The sequence below is a fragment of the Aptenodytes patagonicus genome, chromosome 2 (assembly GCF_965638725.1).
Source record: "Aptenodytes patagonicus chromosome 2, bAptPat1.pri.cur, whole genome shotgun sequence".
In the NCBI taxonomy this organism is placed as follows: Eukaryota; Metazoa; Chordata; class Aves; order Sphenisciformes; family Spheniscidae; genus Aptenodytes; species Aptenodytes patagonicus.
In genome coordinates this window covers 124,418,030-124,433,532 of record NC_134950.1, presented here as the reverse complement: position 1 = coordinate 124,433,532, position 15,503 = coordinate 124,418,030, and the positions used below count along the sequence as shown (strand labels likewise).

The following is a 15,503-nucleotide window of genomic DNA, read 5'->3' as shown; positions in this document are numbered from 1 at the left end:
CACTGCCCCCGTGATTAAGGAGACCCTAATCTGGAGTGCTCTGCTAGCCAGGGGCCATGCATGTACAGTATCAGTGCTTCTTGCAGGAAGTTCCTTTTTACTGAGAACAAAAGGACATGTCTTTAGTATGTCTTTCTCTGCTGCATCCAGTAGGTACAATAGTTGCTTGCCTAGCTGCCACACAATAGAAATCCGGGTTTCATTTGAATTTTCAAGGTTGTTGAAAGTGCCTGTATTATGTTTAGCTCCTCCCTTTCTCTCTCCTTTTCTTCTCCATAGACACGTCAGCCCCCAGCAGGGCCTGAAAAAGAGGGAAGAAGAAAAGAAGGGGGGAAAATAAAAAAAAAGAAAAAAGCCACGCAAGGTATCGTTAGCGTTTCTCTGCACCTGAAACTACCTATTTTGGTTTCACGCACTGCAGTTGCGTGCACTTGGTCTGCCCGGCGGGGAGGATGGCACCGAGCACGGCAAAACACAAGCGTTAACACACAAAAAAGGGGCCTCGGGGGGGAAGAGAGAAGGAGGGTTAAAAAGAAAAAAGGAAACTCCGCGATTTTGCGCTCATTTCCTCCTTGCGGTGCGAATGCACAAAGAAACGGGGGGCGCTGTGGGGAGGGAGGGGTTCCCCCCGGAGGCGGGGCCGGGCCGGGCCGGGGCGGCCGCGGAGCCGGAGCCGGAGCCGGAGCAGGCAGCGGCGGAGCGGGAGGCGCCGGCAGCTGCCGCCATGGAGGCGGGGGGCAGGCGCGGCCGCGCCGCCGAGGAGGGCCCGCGCCCCGAGGAGGAAGAGGTGGATCCCCGCATCCAGGTGAGGGGCGCTGCGCCTTGCCGGCCTCTCCGGGGGGCGCGCGTGTGTGTTAATGCTTAAATTTATTTTAAAATGTGTATCTATAATAATTATTATAATGATTGCCTTTTCTTTTTTCTTATTTTTGCTTTTTAATGCCTATGTACGTACATACACACACACACATATATATATATATATGTATGTATTTGCCTGTGCCGGGCGGCGGTGCAGAGCAGCCTCGGGTGTCTCGGCGCCCGCCGGGTGCGGGGGAGGCGGCCGCGGGGCGCCCCAGCCCTTTGTTACCCCGCGGCACCGGGCAGCGCTCTGCGTCGGGCTCCCCTGGGCGTCCTTCCTTCTTCTCCTGCTGAAATCCCCCTTCCCTTTTATTTTTGACCATGACAGCGTGACCTTGCTCGTGAAACAGGGCTGATGCTCAGAAACCCGTAAATGGGGGAAAACATAGATTTTCTTTTTTTATTGTTATTTTTACTTGTTTAAAAAAGGAGCTTTAGTGGAAGATGGTGTTTCCTCTCTATGAATGCCTTCTGAAATGCTTTTTATTCTTGCATGGTTTCTAAACAAAGCTTGTCGCCCCAAAATCGTGTCTTGACCAATTGCCTGGTGCAAACTTCAGCACGCTGTGGTCCCTGAAATGAAATGTATTTTTAGGTCTCTGCAGATTTATGGCTTTTGCCTCCAGCGTTGCTGGGACCGTTTGTCATGAGTGAATATAAGCATGTGTGTACATTGCTGAGAGGATGGATCCTTGGTGTAGGGCCCTCCTTGCTGTAATTGTCATTCTTTTCTCCATCGTGAGCATTTCTTTTCTAGGGCTGAGCAGAGCAATTGCAAAATTCACAAAATATGGTTACACAGAGAGAGGCCCTCAGCCAAAAGCTAGCTTGTTACTGCCCTGATTTTGGGAAGCTGAGCTCCGTTAGTGCCTATCGATCTAATTTTGGCCTTAGGTTCTTCAGCTTGCAACATGTTTCCACATACCTGATTTGCACATTGTTGGCGAAAGAGTGTTTTTGTTGAGTTTTCTGTTTGGTTGAAAAAAACAGGCTGCTGTGTCTGCCTCCGTGAGAGCCATAACGATCTCAGCCTTACAGTAAAAGGCAATTAGGTAATTTCTGTATGAGTGTCTGTTTCAGAAAACATGGATATGCAAATATGTATCTTCCAAATACTAGGAGCTGGAAATGAAATCTGACCTCCAGGGACAAGAGAACTAAACTGTTGCAATTAATTCCTTTCTGATTGTAACCAGAGTCATTCTTGTAATCTAGTGGGAAATTGCTCAAGTGACAATCAATTTACCGTGTTCGGTTTATACAGCTAAACATCTCAAGGTGAGGTCTGTTACACTGGTTGAAAACTAAATCATGTTTGAGTTAGAGAACACTCCCGTTGAAATCATAGGATCTCACATGGCGTAACATGTTGCTCAAATAAAGAAGGCTATTGGAGTCTGCTCCCGGGGGTTGCTTTTTGTGGTAAGAAAGTCATTAAGAATGAGCTTTGTTTTTACAGTAACTTCATTCATGCCAACACCACCTCTAGTAAATATTTATTCAAGGGATTTAACACCTTTGTTTTTGCTGCTTAAGAGATCAAAATGTTGGCACGAAGGCAGGCTACGTAAACATAATCATATGTCCCATTGACTGGTTGTGTTCTAAAATGGTTTGCCAAAATCCAGACTAAAATGTCTCTTGTGCTGCAAGACATATTTCTTATCAATGCTGTGCTTTCACTGTATGTCTCCTGTCATAGTACTAACTTTATGCTAATCCTTTTGGTGGGGGTGTGTGTATCTCACTGGAAACTAGCAGATACTGACTATATTGATTAACAAGACAGAACTTACCATACCTTATGTTTATTTTTAACAGTGACAAATAAGCTAGAACAGGAAATATACTGCCTTAAAATGAAAACACAGAGCTTCTCTGGTTATTTCTCTTGTAAGTAGCAAAATAGAAGACCAGTGGCAAAGTTATTCTAAATGTCTCAAGGTTTCCTCTTTTCACTGAATTTGTAAGCCACAGCCCTTGTGAGCTTTCAGTGGGGATGCTGAATGAGCCTTCTCAGACACTTTTTTCCCCCTGATTTCTTCATATACGTTTGACTTTTCTTTCTTTCTAGGGGGAGCTGGAAAAACTAAATCAATCTACAGATGATATCAATCGGAGAGAGACGGAGCTGGAGGTACAGAATTCATCCTTGCATTTTCCTTTTGTGCATGTTGGATTTTGTGAGCAACAGAACAGTATTTTTGAGTAGGTTCCCTCCTGAATTGTGCTATCCTGAATGTTAATTTGGCAGCTTATGGTCTGGTGATGACTTTTTTAAAGGTGTGAATTGAGCTAACAGCTGGGACAGAAAGGGAGAAGGCAGAGGGATGCTGACAGTGTAAAAACCCTATGTGGAGAACCCCCCCCCCCCCCCCCCCCCCGCAAAACCCTATTTTTAGGTTTTGAAACTAAACTTAGAAAAGTTCTGTTTTTACAAGTCACTGTTTTGGGTTTGTGTTCTTGTGATTACAGACAGTGAAAGTTTACTTGGTTAAGAGGTCTTTGCCATACAATTACCTGCCAGGATCTCCTCCTTGGTGGCTACTTTTTTTCGCTTGTTAGTTTTGCATTTTTTTGTCATTACTTCCTGAGTAAGGAAAGTAATGAAGGAGAGTTGAAGGAAAAGACTTCCTAGTGGGGAAAAAGAGGTTTTCTTGGACACTTAAAACTCTAATAGAAAGTTCTGAAGAAATTGTTTCTAAAGCCCCAGATTTGAGCTTCAGCTACTTGGTGGTTATTCTGGAAGGCTCAGCATTATTGATCTAATAACAAATCAAAACAAACTGTCCTACCTGTGTGTCTAAATTTTCTTTTGTTAACTGCAACACAAAGAAGATAAAGCCAGTGGAAGTGTAAGATGAATATGCTGCCAAAGGAAAACTGGCATAAAATGCTACTTTACATCCTAAATAATTTTTATAACATTACAATATTTTGAATACTGTATCAAAACATGCTGAGATTGCAGCGATGAACATACTCTAAAAGTGCATCTATAGATTTCTGTTCTGCATCTTCAAAATGTCAAAGTCTGTGTTGATTTCTGCGCCCCCCCCCCGGTATGTCTGTTTTCATGAGATGGGTACCTGGAGCATGGGATGGTTCCTGGTAGTATTTTGAAATATTGAAGTATACACTGTGTGCACCGAACAGAATATAGGATTATTAACTTCTTTGGAAACAAAGCAGCCTTGTCATGTGGCTATTTTCTTCTCCCTACTTGTTTGCATTTTCTTGCTTTGTGGCATGTAGATCATGAATTTATTGGCAAATAAACTTAGTGGAATGGGGGACTATTTGTAATGCAAAATTAAACTATATTTCAGCTGTGAAAACTGTTCAGTGTCACTAGCTTTACTTAAAATTTTATGAGTGAACTTTAAAAATCAGTATGCTAGTCTGCAACAGTACCAATTAAATGGACTTCAGGACTCTTTATATACATACATTGGAAAAAAAAATCTTTTCAGTCTCCTTATTTCATGCTGAGGTACTGAAATTGAAAGATGGTGCTATGGATAGTTGCCTGGATTTCATTAATCTTGTCATAACCTTGCACTGAGGACATATTATGAAGCAGATAGAATAGTAATAATAATGCAAATGCATACTCATGAAATAAGCCCCAATGACTTAAGATGGGATTTTACTGCTTGATTAAAATTATTCATGTGTTCAAGTGTTTGTAGAGCCTGGAGATTTGTAGCTGCTGTGTGTGTGACACATGCTGAGCTCTAAAGGCTGAAAGGCTCCTGGATTATATTGTAAATAAAAGACCAGTGTTTCCATGTTAGCTTGGTCTTACATTGTTGCCTACTTAGTCTAAGAAATACTAGGTGTCAGATACTGCAGAGAATGATTATATGATGCTTTCTACCTCTATGTCATTAAATGTTTACTGCATTGTACATGCAAGTACTACTGTCTGTAGTACTTAATGTAAGCAGTGTTTGATGGAATTAAGTTGAAATAACATAAACAGTATGCTTTCAAGAATGTTTCCTCTTTGCTTTTCATCTGAAAATCTTGCTGGATTGAAGCCAGTTTGTGGTATCATGCAACTGCATGATTTTTAATCTGGAAAGATTTTCATTACTTTCGATCTGCTTAAATTTTGAGGACAAATGCAGTTGGATGATGTAAGCAAGGTTTAATTTATATACATGTTGATAAATGCATTTTAAATGGACTTAAGACCTTTCTAGAGGAAAGATATTAAAAAAAACCCCAACACTTGTGGTTAGAAGAAAATCCCTGCATTCATACTCTGGACGAGACAAGAAAGCTTTGCCAAGTAGCCTTATAGGATAAACCCAGAATTTAGAAGGGGGAGTTTGGAACTGGGATCATTCTGCTTCAAAGACTTCCAAAATCCTTGAATGCTGCTGAAAACGTGGGCTTCTGGGAGAGCCATGCTGAGTTTGCCTTTGAAGATTTGCTATTTTGGCTGTTATTAGCTGCTTTGGGTCCCTCTTGCTACCCCTTCCTAGTTTGTGGTGTTGCTGCTATTGCAAGGTATTTCATTAGAAGAAAGATGTGTTGGGTTTTGGTTTTTTTTTTTTAACCAGGCAATGGAGTTGTATTTATCCTATTCTATTATTATTTTCTTCTTTTCAATATCTGATCACAGTTGACTTTAATGGGAACACAGAGAGTGTCATTAGGCTATCTACAGCACAAGATGCTGATTGCCAGCTTCCTGTAGCATTACTTTGTGGTCCATACATTCCCACCGTTGAATTTTTTCCCAGAATAATCTGGAAAAGTGATGGGAGCATTTGCGTAGAAGGTATATTTCTTTGAAGGAAGTTCAGAAAAAGACATCCATGTTTTTGTGACTTGATGTACTCTCTGATAAGCAGGAAGAGTAACCTTGTGGCATCGTGAGTACTGAGAGTCTGTTCTGGACTTCCTGTAGCTTTGCACAAGTCGCTCTAAATGGGACTGCTGACTATCTCCAGTTCCCATTAACTGGAAAAAAAGGCTGTAGGTGTTAAATGCTTCTAAACCCCATGCTTTTGTCCTTGCTGTGCCTCAGGTCTACATCTGCAATATGGAAGTAAACACGCTACTTTACCCAATGGAAGTGTTATGGGGCTGAAATGGGTAGAGGCTTCTAGGATTTTGAGACTACACTTTCTTTGTGTAGCCACAGACATATGTGTTTGAACGATGTAGAAAATATTGGCATTTGCTGCTCACAGAGGTGATAAAATGGGGAATTCTGTTTTAAGTTGATCAGCCTGCTATTTTTAAATTTTTTTTAAAAGTTCTGCACCCAAACTGCCATGTGATCTGTTTTAAGTTGATCAGCCTGCCTTTTTTTAATAAGTTCTGCACCCAAACCACCTGTGAGAAGGGTGGATTTACATGCGTGGCATGACTTGAACAGATATGTTGAAGTTGGCTACATCTACTCTTTTACTTGATATAATTACTCATTTTTTTGCTCTTTTGACCTATCCTATTAAACCCTGGAGAAATATCCTGACCTGATGATGCTCACAGCCTGTTCAGGAGGTGCAGAGCTGCTAAAGGGCACTGAGTGGCTGGTAGCTATATGTTGCGTTAATGTATTGCCTGTTAATGAATCTTTGATTAGGCTTGATTTAAAATCCATAATGCTGCTCATACTAAGTGCAACACTGAGCATTACTGACACAGCAAAAGAATGATAAGGGTCCTCTGAGGGATTTAACACTTGGCTTCACTAACGTCCCTGTTTATGTTTGAAGTGTCTGTGAAGAGGTGGGGGAAACGTCTTGCAGTGGAGATACAAGTATGTTTTGGCCAAATGCAAGTTAGAGCGGCGCCTTGCTATTTGTGGTTTTTTCCTGTTTATTGGAAACGCATCTCCATCTGAACTCACATCAGGAGTTGCAAATGTACTTAACAAATGCGCATGACTTGCCTGTCCAGCTAACTCATACATGTCTTTGGCTGGCTCCTGAAAGTACAATTCAGATGTAACAAATTCACCCAGGGACCCTCTGGCAGCATTGCAGGGAAGGGAAATACAGCACATACCATTAAAATTACCATTGGAATCCCAGCTATCCCAAATGTGGTTTTTGTTAGAGAGAGTTTTTGCATTGTTTGACCTATGAGCTTTGCCAATGTTTGTTAAGGGGAGATGACTGCACATGAAAACTAGACCTGAACAATGCTGCTTTCAGCCATGCTCGTTATAAGTAGAGCCTGGTTAGGATCCTTCTTGTATGCTTGCCTAGTTCCTCTAGTCCTGATCTGCAAGACTTTGTTACTTTTAGTCCTGGGTTTATCCTGAAGGCCACCCTGGGTTGGTGTTGGATAGAGTCAAAGGAAAGGGGTGTATCAGCTGTGGTGCTCTTTCACTTGTGAGCCTTGTCAGCATTTGAACCCCTCTCGAAAGGGGAAGGGCTATTTTATTTAGAGTTGCTCTTCTTACTTCCTCACTAAAATACTTGGTTTTGGGATAAAGCTCAAGCTTTTGACCCTGTCACACAGGAATTTTAAGTAGACTTTTAAAAAAAAAATCCTCAATCTTCCAAGTCTTAGAAAAATGGCCTGTCAGTGGCAGGAATCTCATTCTAGGCATGCCTGCTCGGCCTGGGGAAATGTCCATCCGTAGAAACATCCGCTGCCTTACCAGCATCCCTGTGCAGCATTTTCCAGTGTCTGTAAAAGAGTACACAGATAAGGGAGAAGCAGCTTACTGGCTGGTGTTCCTGCTGGTTTTTGGAGTGCGATATACGTGCATGATGGATTTGTCCAGCACTAGCAGGACAAATCTTTCTATGTCCCTTTATAATCTACTTGTTTCCATAGGAAATGGCTCCTGTGTGTGGATTGCTTGTTGTTTTGCCTTCTGCTTTCATCCATGGATGAGTAAGGAAAGGCTTCTTCCTCTGCTATGGCTCTGGAAAGATTTTGTCGCCCGAGTGAGTCAAAGGGCTTTACTTGATTCATGTTCTTGAAGCAGAGATGGGCTTCTAGCCTGAGGGAGGGAAGGGTTAGGCAGAGAAATCTTGTTTTGGAAGGAGCACCCAGTGCCTTCCCCTGCCTGCTTTTCTCTCCCTTCTTCTAAGAGGCCTAAAAATACCAGTGTATTTGTAGTCTCAGTCTGTAACTGTCTGCAAGCAGGAGGTTAGAGCAACTTCCAAATACCAATTTTTTTTGTTCTTAAATGGCAAATTAGTAGCTGTGTGGAAAAAGACTTTTCCCCATCCTTAAAAATTAAGTGAGATGTTACTTAACCTCTTCCTTGCACTTTGTTTTTAAGGTTTGGTAGTCAGTCTGGTTTACTTGAACTGCTCAGGCACCAATAGATGTTAAAAATGTCATTAACCTGCTCAATGCTCTGAGGTACATGCACATGCATGTGCTCAGAAATCTATCTGGTGTGTATGTAATTGGAAAGCCTACCTGCTTTCACACTTGGATGTTGTTGATACTGATGCTATTTTAACTTGGAAATGAGCTTTTGTAGCTGGTGGGTCTCTCTAGCTGAGGAAGGCAGGTATGGATACTGCCTGCCTCTTGGAAATGGGTGAAGCCTGTCTCTCAGCAGTTTCATTTCCCATGCACCTCCCAGGCTGGTTTAATGGGTTGTTGGAGGTTCTGCACACCAAATTGTCAGAAAGGTCATAGGACAACCTTTGTAAATGAAATTTAGTTGTGCTTGGTACTAAGATGCTTCATACCCAGTTGATGTCTTAAGTTCATTCTAAAAAGAAAATTGTTTGAAAATACATGCTTCATTTGATGGGCAGAAATAGTTATTTGCCTGTCATCTGGCATCTAACACCAGCTCATCACCATCACTCATGAGAAAGGAAAACAAGCATGCTTTATTCTCCAAGAGGTGCAGTGTAACTGTGAAATTGTATTTTAGCTTCTTTCTGCATTTGAGTGTGGATCTCCAAAATGCTGCTGTCTGGATGGCCTGTCATTAAGTGTGGTTCCTCTTTTGGTGCAGTAGCAGATAAGCTGCCCAACAGCAAGCTACTGGGAAAAAGTCTGCTTTTAATAATGAACTATTGCAGCAAAAGCATATATGGGGTAGAAGTCTGGCGTGCTCCCTAAAACCGTGCTTGTGAAATCTATCATTTGGGAGAAAAGTGCTAAGGATTTCCAGGAAGAAAGTTGATGAGAGTGGAGCTCTTGCAGCTGTAGAACAAGATGTTGAAAAGTAAACTGCAGCTGTTCACGTGATACACTAAGTGCTATGCCTGCTAGAGCGTGTGTATGACAAACACCTAGGTAGTGAGAGTCTCGTTATTAAGACTATAACTTAAGTGAGAAGTTTTGACTGCTACTTTTTTTTTTGACCTTGCGACATGCATTGAGGGTAAAGTACCTTAATAGGCTTTTGTCCAGCTTTAAAAAGGTTTATCATCATCTCATTTGAGCAAATAGGAGGGAGAAAACGTTGGAAATGTTAGCCAGTCAGCTTTCAATATTGCCTTTCTGTTTGCAAAATCAGTAACAAGGTGTTCTTAAAAATGATCACGGAAGGTTATGAGCGAGTAGAGGAGGAAATGTGCTTTTGAAATGTCTGGGTGTTTGAGATGTCTTTTGTCAGTAGCATTGCTTCTGTTGCAGTTTATCTGGTCTGTGTATGTATTCAGTGCAGTGATGAGAAAAACAAACCCATGTGTTTTTTTCAAAAAAAAACCCCCAGAAATGATGAGTGTGACTCACAGGGTTTGTACCTGAGGCTGCATACTTGCTTTTATCAATAACTAGCGTTTCTGCTGGGAAAGCATCATCTTTCAGAGAACTGAAATACAGAAACTAGGAATTGAGGACTGTGCTAGAAGAGTTGCATGGCATATGCTGCGCTGTCTTGGTTTTGCTCATGGCAGCAAGCTGCAGGAATTGTTGTCTTTACCTAGCACGCATGGTTAATAGAGAAAGGAAAAGGTCTGAATGAAGCAAGAGTTTGGCAGTTAAATAGTAACACTTGTAGGGAGGCACATCGCACCAGAGGATTTGATAAGTAAGTTGAAGGTGGTGTGGTTGTCTTCCTAACACAGATGTAAGGCTTCCCTCGTGCTGGGGACCGTGGATGAACTGCACTGCTGTGCTGTTCCTGAGCCTCTAAGTTTTTGATATGAGTGTTCTTACAGAAAACACTGTTAAGAGGACTTACAGCTTTGAACCACTTCACATGTGTGTCAAAGTGTCTCACTGACAGTAACACAGGAAGCCAGACATAGAGCAGGGAATTAAATTGATTCCCAAGTTATTGCATTGACCACAGGCCCATCTTTCCCGTGAACCACAGATGGGCTTTTCACGTCACGTGAGTAGCAAGTGCACCAAGCCCAGTGCTCTTGGTGCTTCTGACCTCCCCAGTTTCACATGAAGAGTAAAAATAGCTGCTGCACCTGTATTTCTTATTTAAACTTCCCATGGGGCACCTGCCAGGGGAATTTTGCACTGTCCCAAGGGTGATGACTTTTACAGATGCTCTGCCAGCACATGGCAGGGCCAAGACACTGAGCTGACGCACTGAGTGCGGCTGTGTGTTTGCAGGAGGGAGCTGTGCCCCTGCTCATGGGAGATGTTGCCATAGCTCTCAGATAGGAGCTGCGGTCACTGAGACCATGAGAGCTGAATTGGTTTGGATTGAGGAGGCTGAGTGGTGTGAATGCACTGGGTTGCTGCAGGAGCACACGCGGTGTAGATATACAATGTGGGATTGTTTGCTTTTGTAGTGTAGTTGGGGCTAGTGGAGAGTAAAAGTGGTGCGTGTTAGTGCAGGAGAGGGCATGGGTTTGGCATTACACCTTCTCAGAGACCTCAGCATCTTGTTACTGTGTCCGAAGGGGGCTGGAAACCTTTGGTAGGGGGACTGATCCCAGCAGAGTATGAGCACCTGCTTATTCTCTTACGCAGAAGGTGGTAGAGCCTGCAGGCTTGTGTTCCTGACAGTCAGGAGCCCGAGAATAAATGTCATTTTAAATAAGTCATGTGATGGATGACACGGGTATAAAGTTCTGGGATGTTTTGGTTTTTGTTATTGTTCTTCACTGGAAAAAATGAGGATGGACACAAATAAAGCCTCAAAATAGGAAGCAGGCATCTTTTGGGGAAAATGATAAACTGGAAGTTTGCACCAGTATATTCTTCAGCTGAAGCTCCCTGTTCAGTGTAACTAGCTACTGTGTGAAGTGGGGCTGTGCTCATGGGTAAACATGTGCTTAACCATTTGCAAGACCTGTGCCTCAGGTGCCAGTTACAGGATTAGTTACAGTTTCGTAATTTGTATGTGCTTCATCTGAGTTGGTGGAAGATTAATGGGTACAGAAGTTGCTGTTAGTTTGACTGCTCTGTCCTTGGTGTTTTTTTGGTTTGTTTTTTCTTTTTTTTTTAAACTCCAGGTGGAGACTAGTCCTCTTTTTCCTATTGGATAAGAGTGTACCTAATTATTACATGAATAAATTTGGGGTAGGTCTCTAAGCACAGATTTGGTAGTGATTGTTTCTTTGTTCCAAATGCTTATCTTACAAACATGGGAACTGAATTTTTTGATGAATCACTGCGTAGGGCTTTTTTACTTAATGTGTATACATTTATGTTTTTCTTTAACTATTTGCTTTCCACAACTAGTATCCTAATATGCAGCTTTCACAAAGAAAGTGAAAAACAAACCTTCAGGCTCACTCATTTAGAAATGAGTTTTTAATGAGTTCCTGCACTTGTAGGAAAAAATTTTTTTGTTTAATATACTTCAGTACTTAACGTTTTTCTTGCAATACAGTCATCGTGCTTGCAGTCTTATTTCAGTTACTTGTGAAACTCATTTTGAGCAGTGAACCATGTATCGTCCAGTACTTTAACTGGAAATATTCAAACTCTTCTCACTGAGAAAATCATTGACTCAATACATACTGTTTGAATGATACATTTCAGGCTTTCACTAAGAAATGAGATTATTGACTGGATTGGAGTTAATAAAATAGTAAGTTAATGTGCATTTAATTCTCCATTTTTGACCTTGTTACCCATTTGAATACTTCCTTAGAATAAACTGGAGTACCTTAAGAATCTAAAGGTATTTGCATTGGACTAAAATGTTACCAATGCTGGTTAAGGTTTTAGACAACACTAAAAAGGAAGCAAAGAAGCTTTTACTGAAGTATGCTGCTTTTTCTGTAAAAACTAATATATTATTGCAGTTTTTTTTCCACTTGTGAGAGCATAGTGGTAGGTTCCAATATATTTTAGTTCTTCCGATGAATAAACAGTTGTGCATTCTAGAAATCCTCAACAATAATGACAAAAACCTCCTGAATTGGAGCACTTCTTCAAGCCAGCTGCTTCCTGATAATCAACACCTCACTCTAGCAGTCTGCATAAATCCTGCTTTCTAATTAGAATTACAAGGCTTGTCAAGTGCTCACATGGCCCTTCCTCTTCGTCTCCTTAAACCCTGGGCCAGGTCCCAGCCTGAATTTGCATCTCTCTGCAATAATTCCATTGATATAGAGGCTGTGTTGGATGCTGAGATCGAAATCAGAATCATTTTGCTTAAAGGTGTGGAAATTTCAGTGGAGCAGAGAAAATATTTTAATTCCTTCAGCTAATCATGTAAAGAGCGCAACTCATCCAGTTTGGAAGTAGCTGGAATTTACTTTTCTTAAATGTAGTAAATAATAACAATCAAAAGGAAAGTAGGCATCCTTACCCATTGATACAAACCATAGCTGAAAAGATGGGCTTTTATGGCGGGAAGTCTTGCCACAAGGACCTGGAAGCTTTTTGCTGCTGTTGAAGTAAGTAGGGTGTGTTTATAAAAAGAAAGAGAAGCTGACTTGAAAATATACCATGTGGGAAGTGTCCAGTTCTTCCTGCAGAAAGCAGATCCTGTCCATCCTCATTTGCATTGTGAAATGGTGTCTCTGGGGGGAACAGTACTAGGCGTGTGACATGCTAAGCTTTAGGAGATGCTGATTCCAGCTGATTTGCCAGCCTGCTGTGGGGCTTTGGCCTGCCTGCTAGCCCCATTCTAGCGTTGTCTAGATGAGATGTCTTTGCCATTGAACTCACTCTCGGAACTTGTTACACTGCTGTTTGCCTCCTCACTGAGCGAGTAATTTACAGGCTATTCCTCTCTGAGAAACCTTGCCGGAGGTGACATCTAGCACAGGCTATTGCAGGCTTTGTATAAAAGCTGTCTCTGAAAGGCAAAAATTTGGTGTCCAGGATGCTAGCTTTTGGATGCAGTTCTGAGTTCCTGTTATTACCTCTACTGAAGAATTCTGGCTTAGTCTAAATACTAGTAACTGTTTTGAATGTGTCAGCTTGTGTGTGAGTCTAAAGAGCAACCTGAAGGCAGGAACAAACAGGTAGAAATAATTTTTAAAGCTCTAATCTGTCTTTGTCCTTTTTTTCCTTTCTGCAACATTTTGAAGGATGCGCGCCAGAAGTTCCGCTCCGTGCTGGTCGAAGCAACACTAAAACTGGATGAACTAGTAAAGAAGATCGGAAAAGCTGTAGAAGACTCTAAACCTTACTGGGAAGCTCGGAGGGTGGCCAGGCAGGTGAGAACTTTCTGCCTTGTAAGCTTGTGCTGGTAGTTGGAGAGCACATACTGATTGCATTGCTTTCCTGCTATTAATAACATTTTAAGCATATGCACTTGGCTGACACTGGTCTATGTCTTGAGTTGTACGTCAGCCGTGTGAATCGATGGCAAAAATGTGTTTCTTCACAGCCACAGCTGCACATGTTCTTCAGTCCAGGAACAGCTACAGCAGACACAAACGATCAATAGCAAAAGACTAGTTCTGTTCTCCTCTCATTATCAATGGCCTTTCAGAGCTCTGCTCTTTCCTATCCATAGTTGTAATTATTTGAAAATACAGTGTAGACTTCGCATATCTGCTTTTTTTTCTTAAAGCAAAATGCTCAGCCGCTAAATGGCTGCAACTGGAAGCTGCTGGGAAAGAGGCTGGAGTGGGGCAGACTTGGGGAAACCTGCAGGGTTTGGTGCTGATTAGGTTGTACTAAAGCAGGAATGTGCTAAATGTGGCTCTAGAGCATGTTGGTTTGGGGAGAAACTGAGCTCTGCTTTCTGTACTGTCATCAGGACCTCACCTCCCTTGCCCCAACTACTGCTTGATTATTGATAGGCCTGTGTGGCTGATGCAGGGAAGGAAGCGTGGAAGTAAGGGTGTGATCTACTGGCTGCAGGGAAAGCAAGAAAGCTTGTGAGATGTCAGGCAGCTTCTCACTCTAGGGAAAAAGTAGCTGAGAGTTGAGTGTGTGGTGGCTTAGGCAGTGCTTCTGCTTGGTGTCTGTAATGGGGTTTGCTGGTGTCTCAGGCTTTTTGTTTTTTCCTCAAGGTGGGGAGGCTGTTCCTGGGTGCTACTTCTATTTTCTCTTGAGGCATGGAGAGGCAGAAGTAGAGGAGGAGTTGCACAGAGCTGCTGCTTCTGTGCTCGGCTGGAGGGATGTATGGGGTGGCATCTGTGGCTGGGTAGGATGTGGTTGTGTTCAAGGGGAGAGTGAGAGATGGGGTAGCATATGTAAAATACATGAGAATTACAGAAGGATTTTGTTTGTAAAAATAGGTAGGGGATGAGGTTGAGGGTGAGAAAAGTAGTGTAGGTGTGTGCCAGAAAGCAGAAAGTAAACTCGCAGGGTAAGAGAAGGGGAGAGAGGGGAATACACCCTCAGAACAAGGCACAGGAAAGGGAGGCATGAACACAAGCTTCATCGCTTTGAAAGCAGATGAAGCAGGAATTGGGTTGATGGGATGTGGCATGCAAGATAATATATGACTATGTTGATCCTTTAAATTGCACGGCATTGTTTTGCAGCCATTGTCTCAGGCAGTGGGGATGATGTGTAGGGGTTATTAGGCTTAATCCTTCAGACTAGAAGCAGCGTGGCAAATAGGTAAACTCTGCTTCAAAGCACAGTAAACACGATATCTACTACTCATCTGTAACTGCTCTGAAAGCAATCCCTGCTCATGGGGCCTATGGTGCGTGCTAGAGATAAACCAGTAGTGAGGTAGAGAAAGAGAGGAGAAGTTAGTAACAAAATAAGATCAAGGAATTGTTTATATTGTGTTAACTAGTATGTGCAATTAAAAAAAAAAAAATCCTCGAAACCCCACCTCAAGTATGATCTTATACTTCTATTACTATAAATAGCTATGTAAGGCACAGTATGCGTAGGACTTCAGGAGTTATACTTGGAAAAGTCAATGGTAGAAATGCATGCTCTGCAGTACAAAAAAATCAGGTGACTTTGAGGTTTGTAACTTCAGGCACTGAAAGCAGTGAACTTTGTCCTCTGTCCTGAAGTTGGCAGCAGATTATGTCCTGAAAATGGATTTTTTTTTTTTTTTTTTTTTTTTTTTATTGCTGTGTCTTTGTGACCCCTGAAATCCATTCAGTCATGCTGGTTCAAAGGTGCTTTGCAAGACTGCTAGAAACCCAAACCACTGAAGTTCCTTAGATTTGTAGAGTCACTACTCCTGTATTGGGCTTGTTAGAGAAAACCATATTTTTCTCCCAATCCATTCTGTCGTTAGCTAGGTTTAAATGCTATTTATCTGCTAATTGGCCACGCACTCAATTTTCTTTTAATTCCTTGGTAGCATTTTATTTTTTTTAAAGCAGGGATTCCCCTTCTAACTG

At 42.0% G+C, this 15,503-nt stretch overlaps 1 protein-coding gene across 2 annotated transcripts in view; it reads left to right on the top strand.

The window, feature by feature from the left end:
* The first annotated feature begins 693 nt into the window (after positions 1-693).
* The window catches only part of SH3BP5 (SH3 domain binding protein 5), an 87,640-nt gene continuing 72,830 nt past the window's right edge, over positions 694-15,503 (top strand). For both annotated transcript variants that reach the window (XM_076331086.1, XM_076331085.1), the window contains exons 1-3: positions 694-805; positions 2,936-2,998; positions 13,266-13,394. In XM_076331086.1, the coding sequence (XP_076187201.1) occupies positions 725-805; positions 2,936-2,998; positions 13,266-13,394 (273 nt within the window). In that variant the 5' untranslated portion in view covers positions 694-724. The remainder of the gene's footprint in view (positions 806-2,935; positions 2,999-13,265; positions 13,395-15,503) is intronic.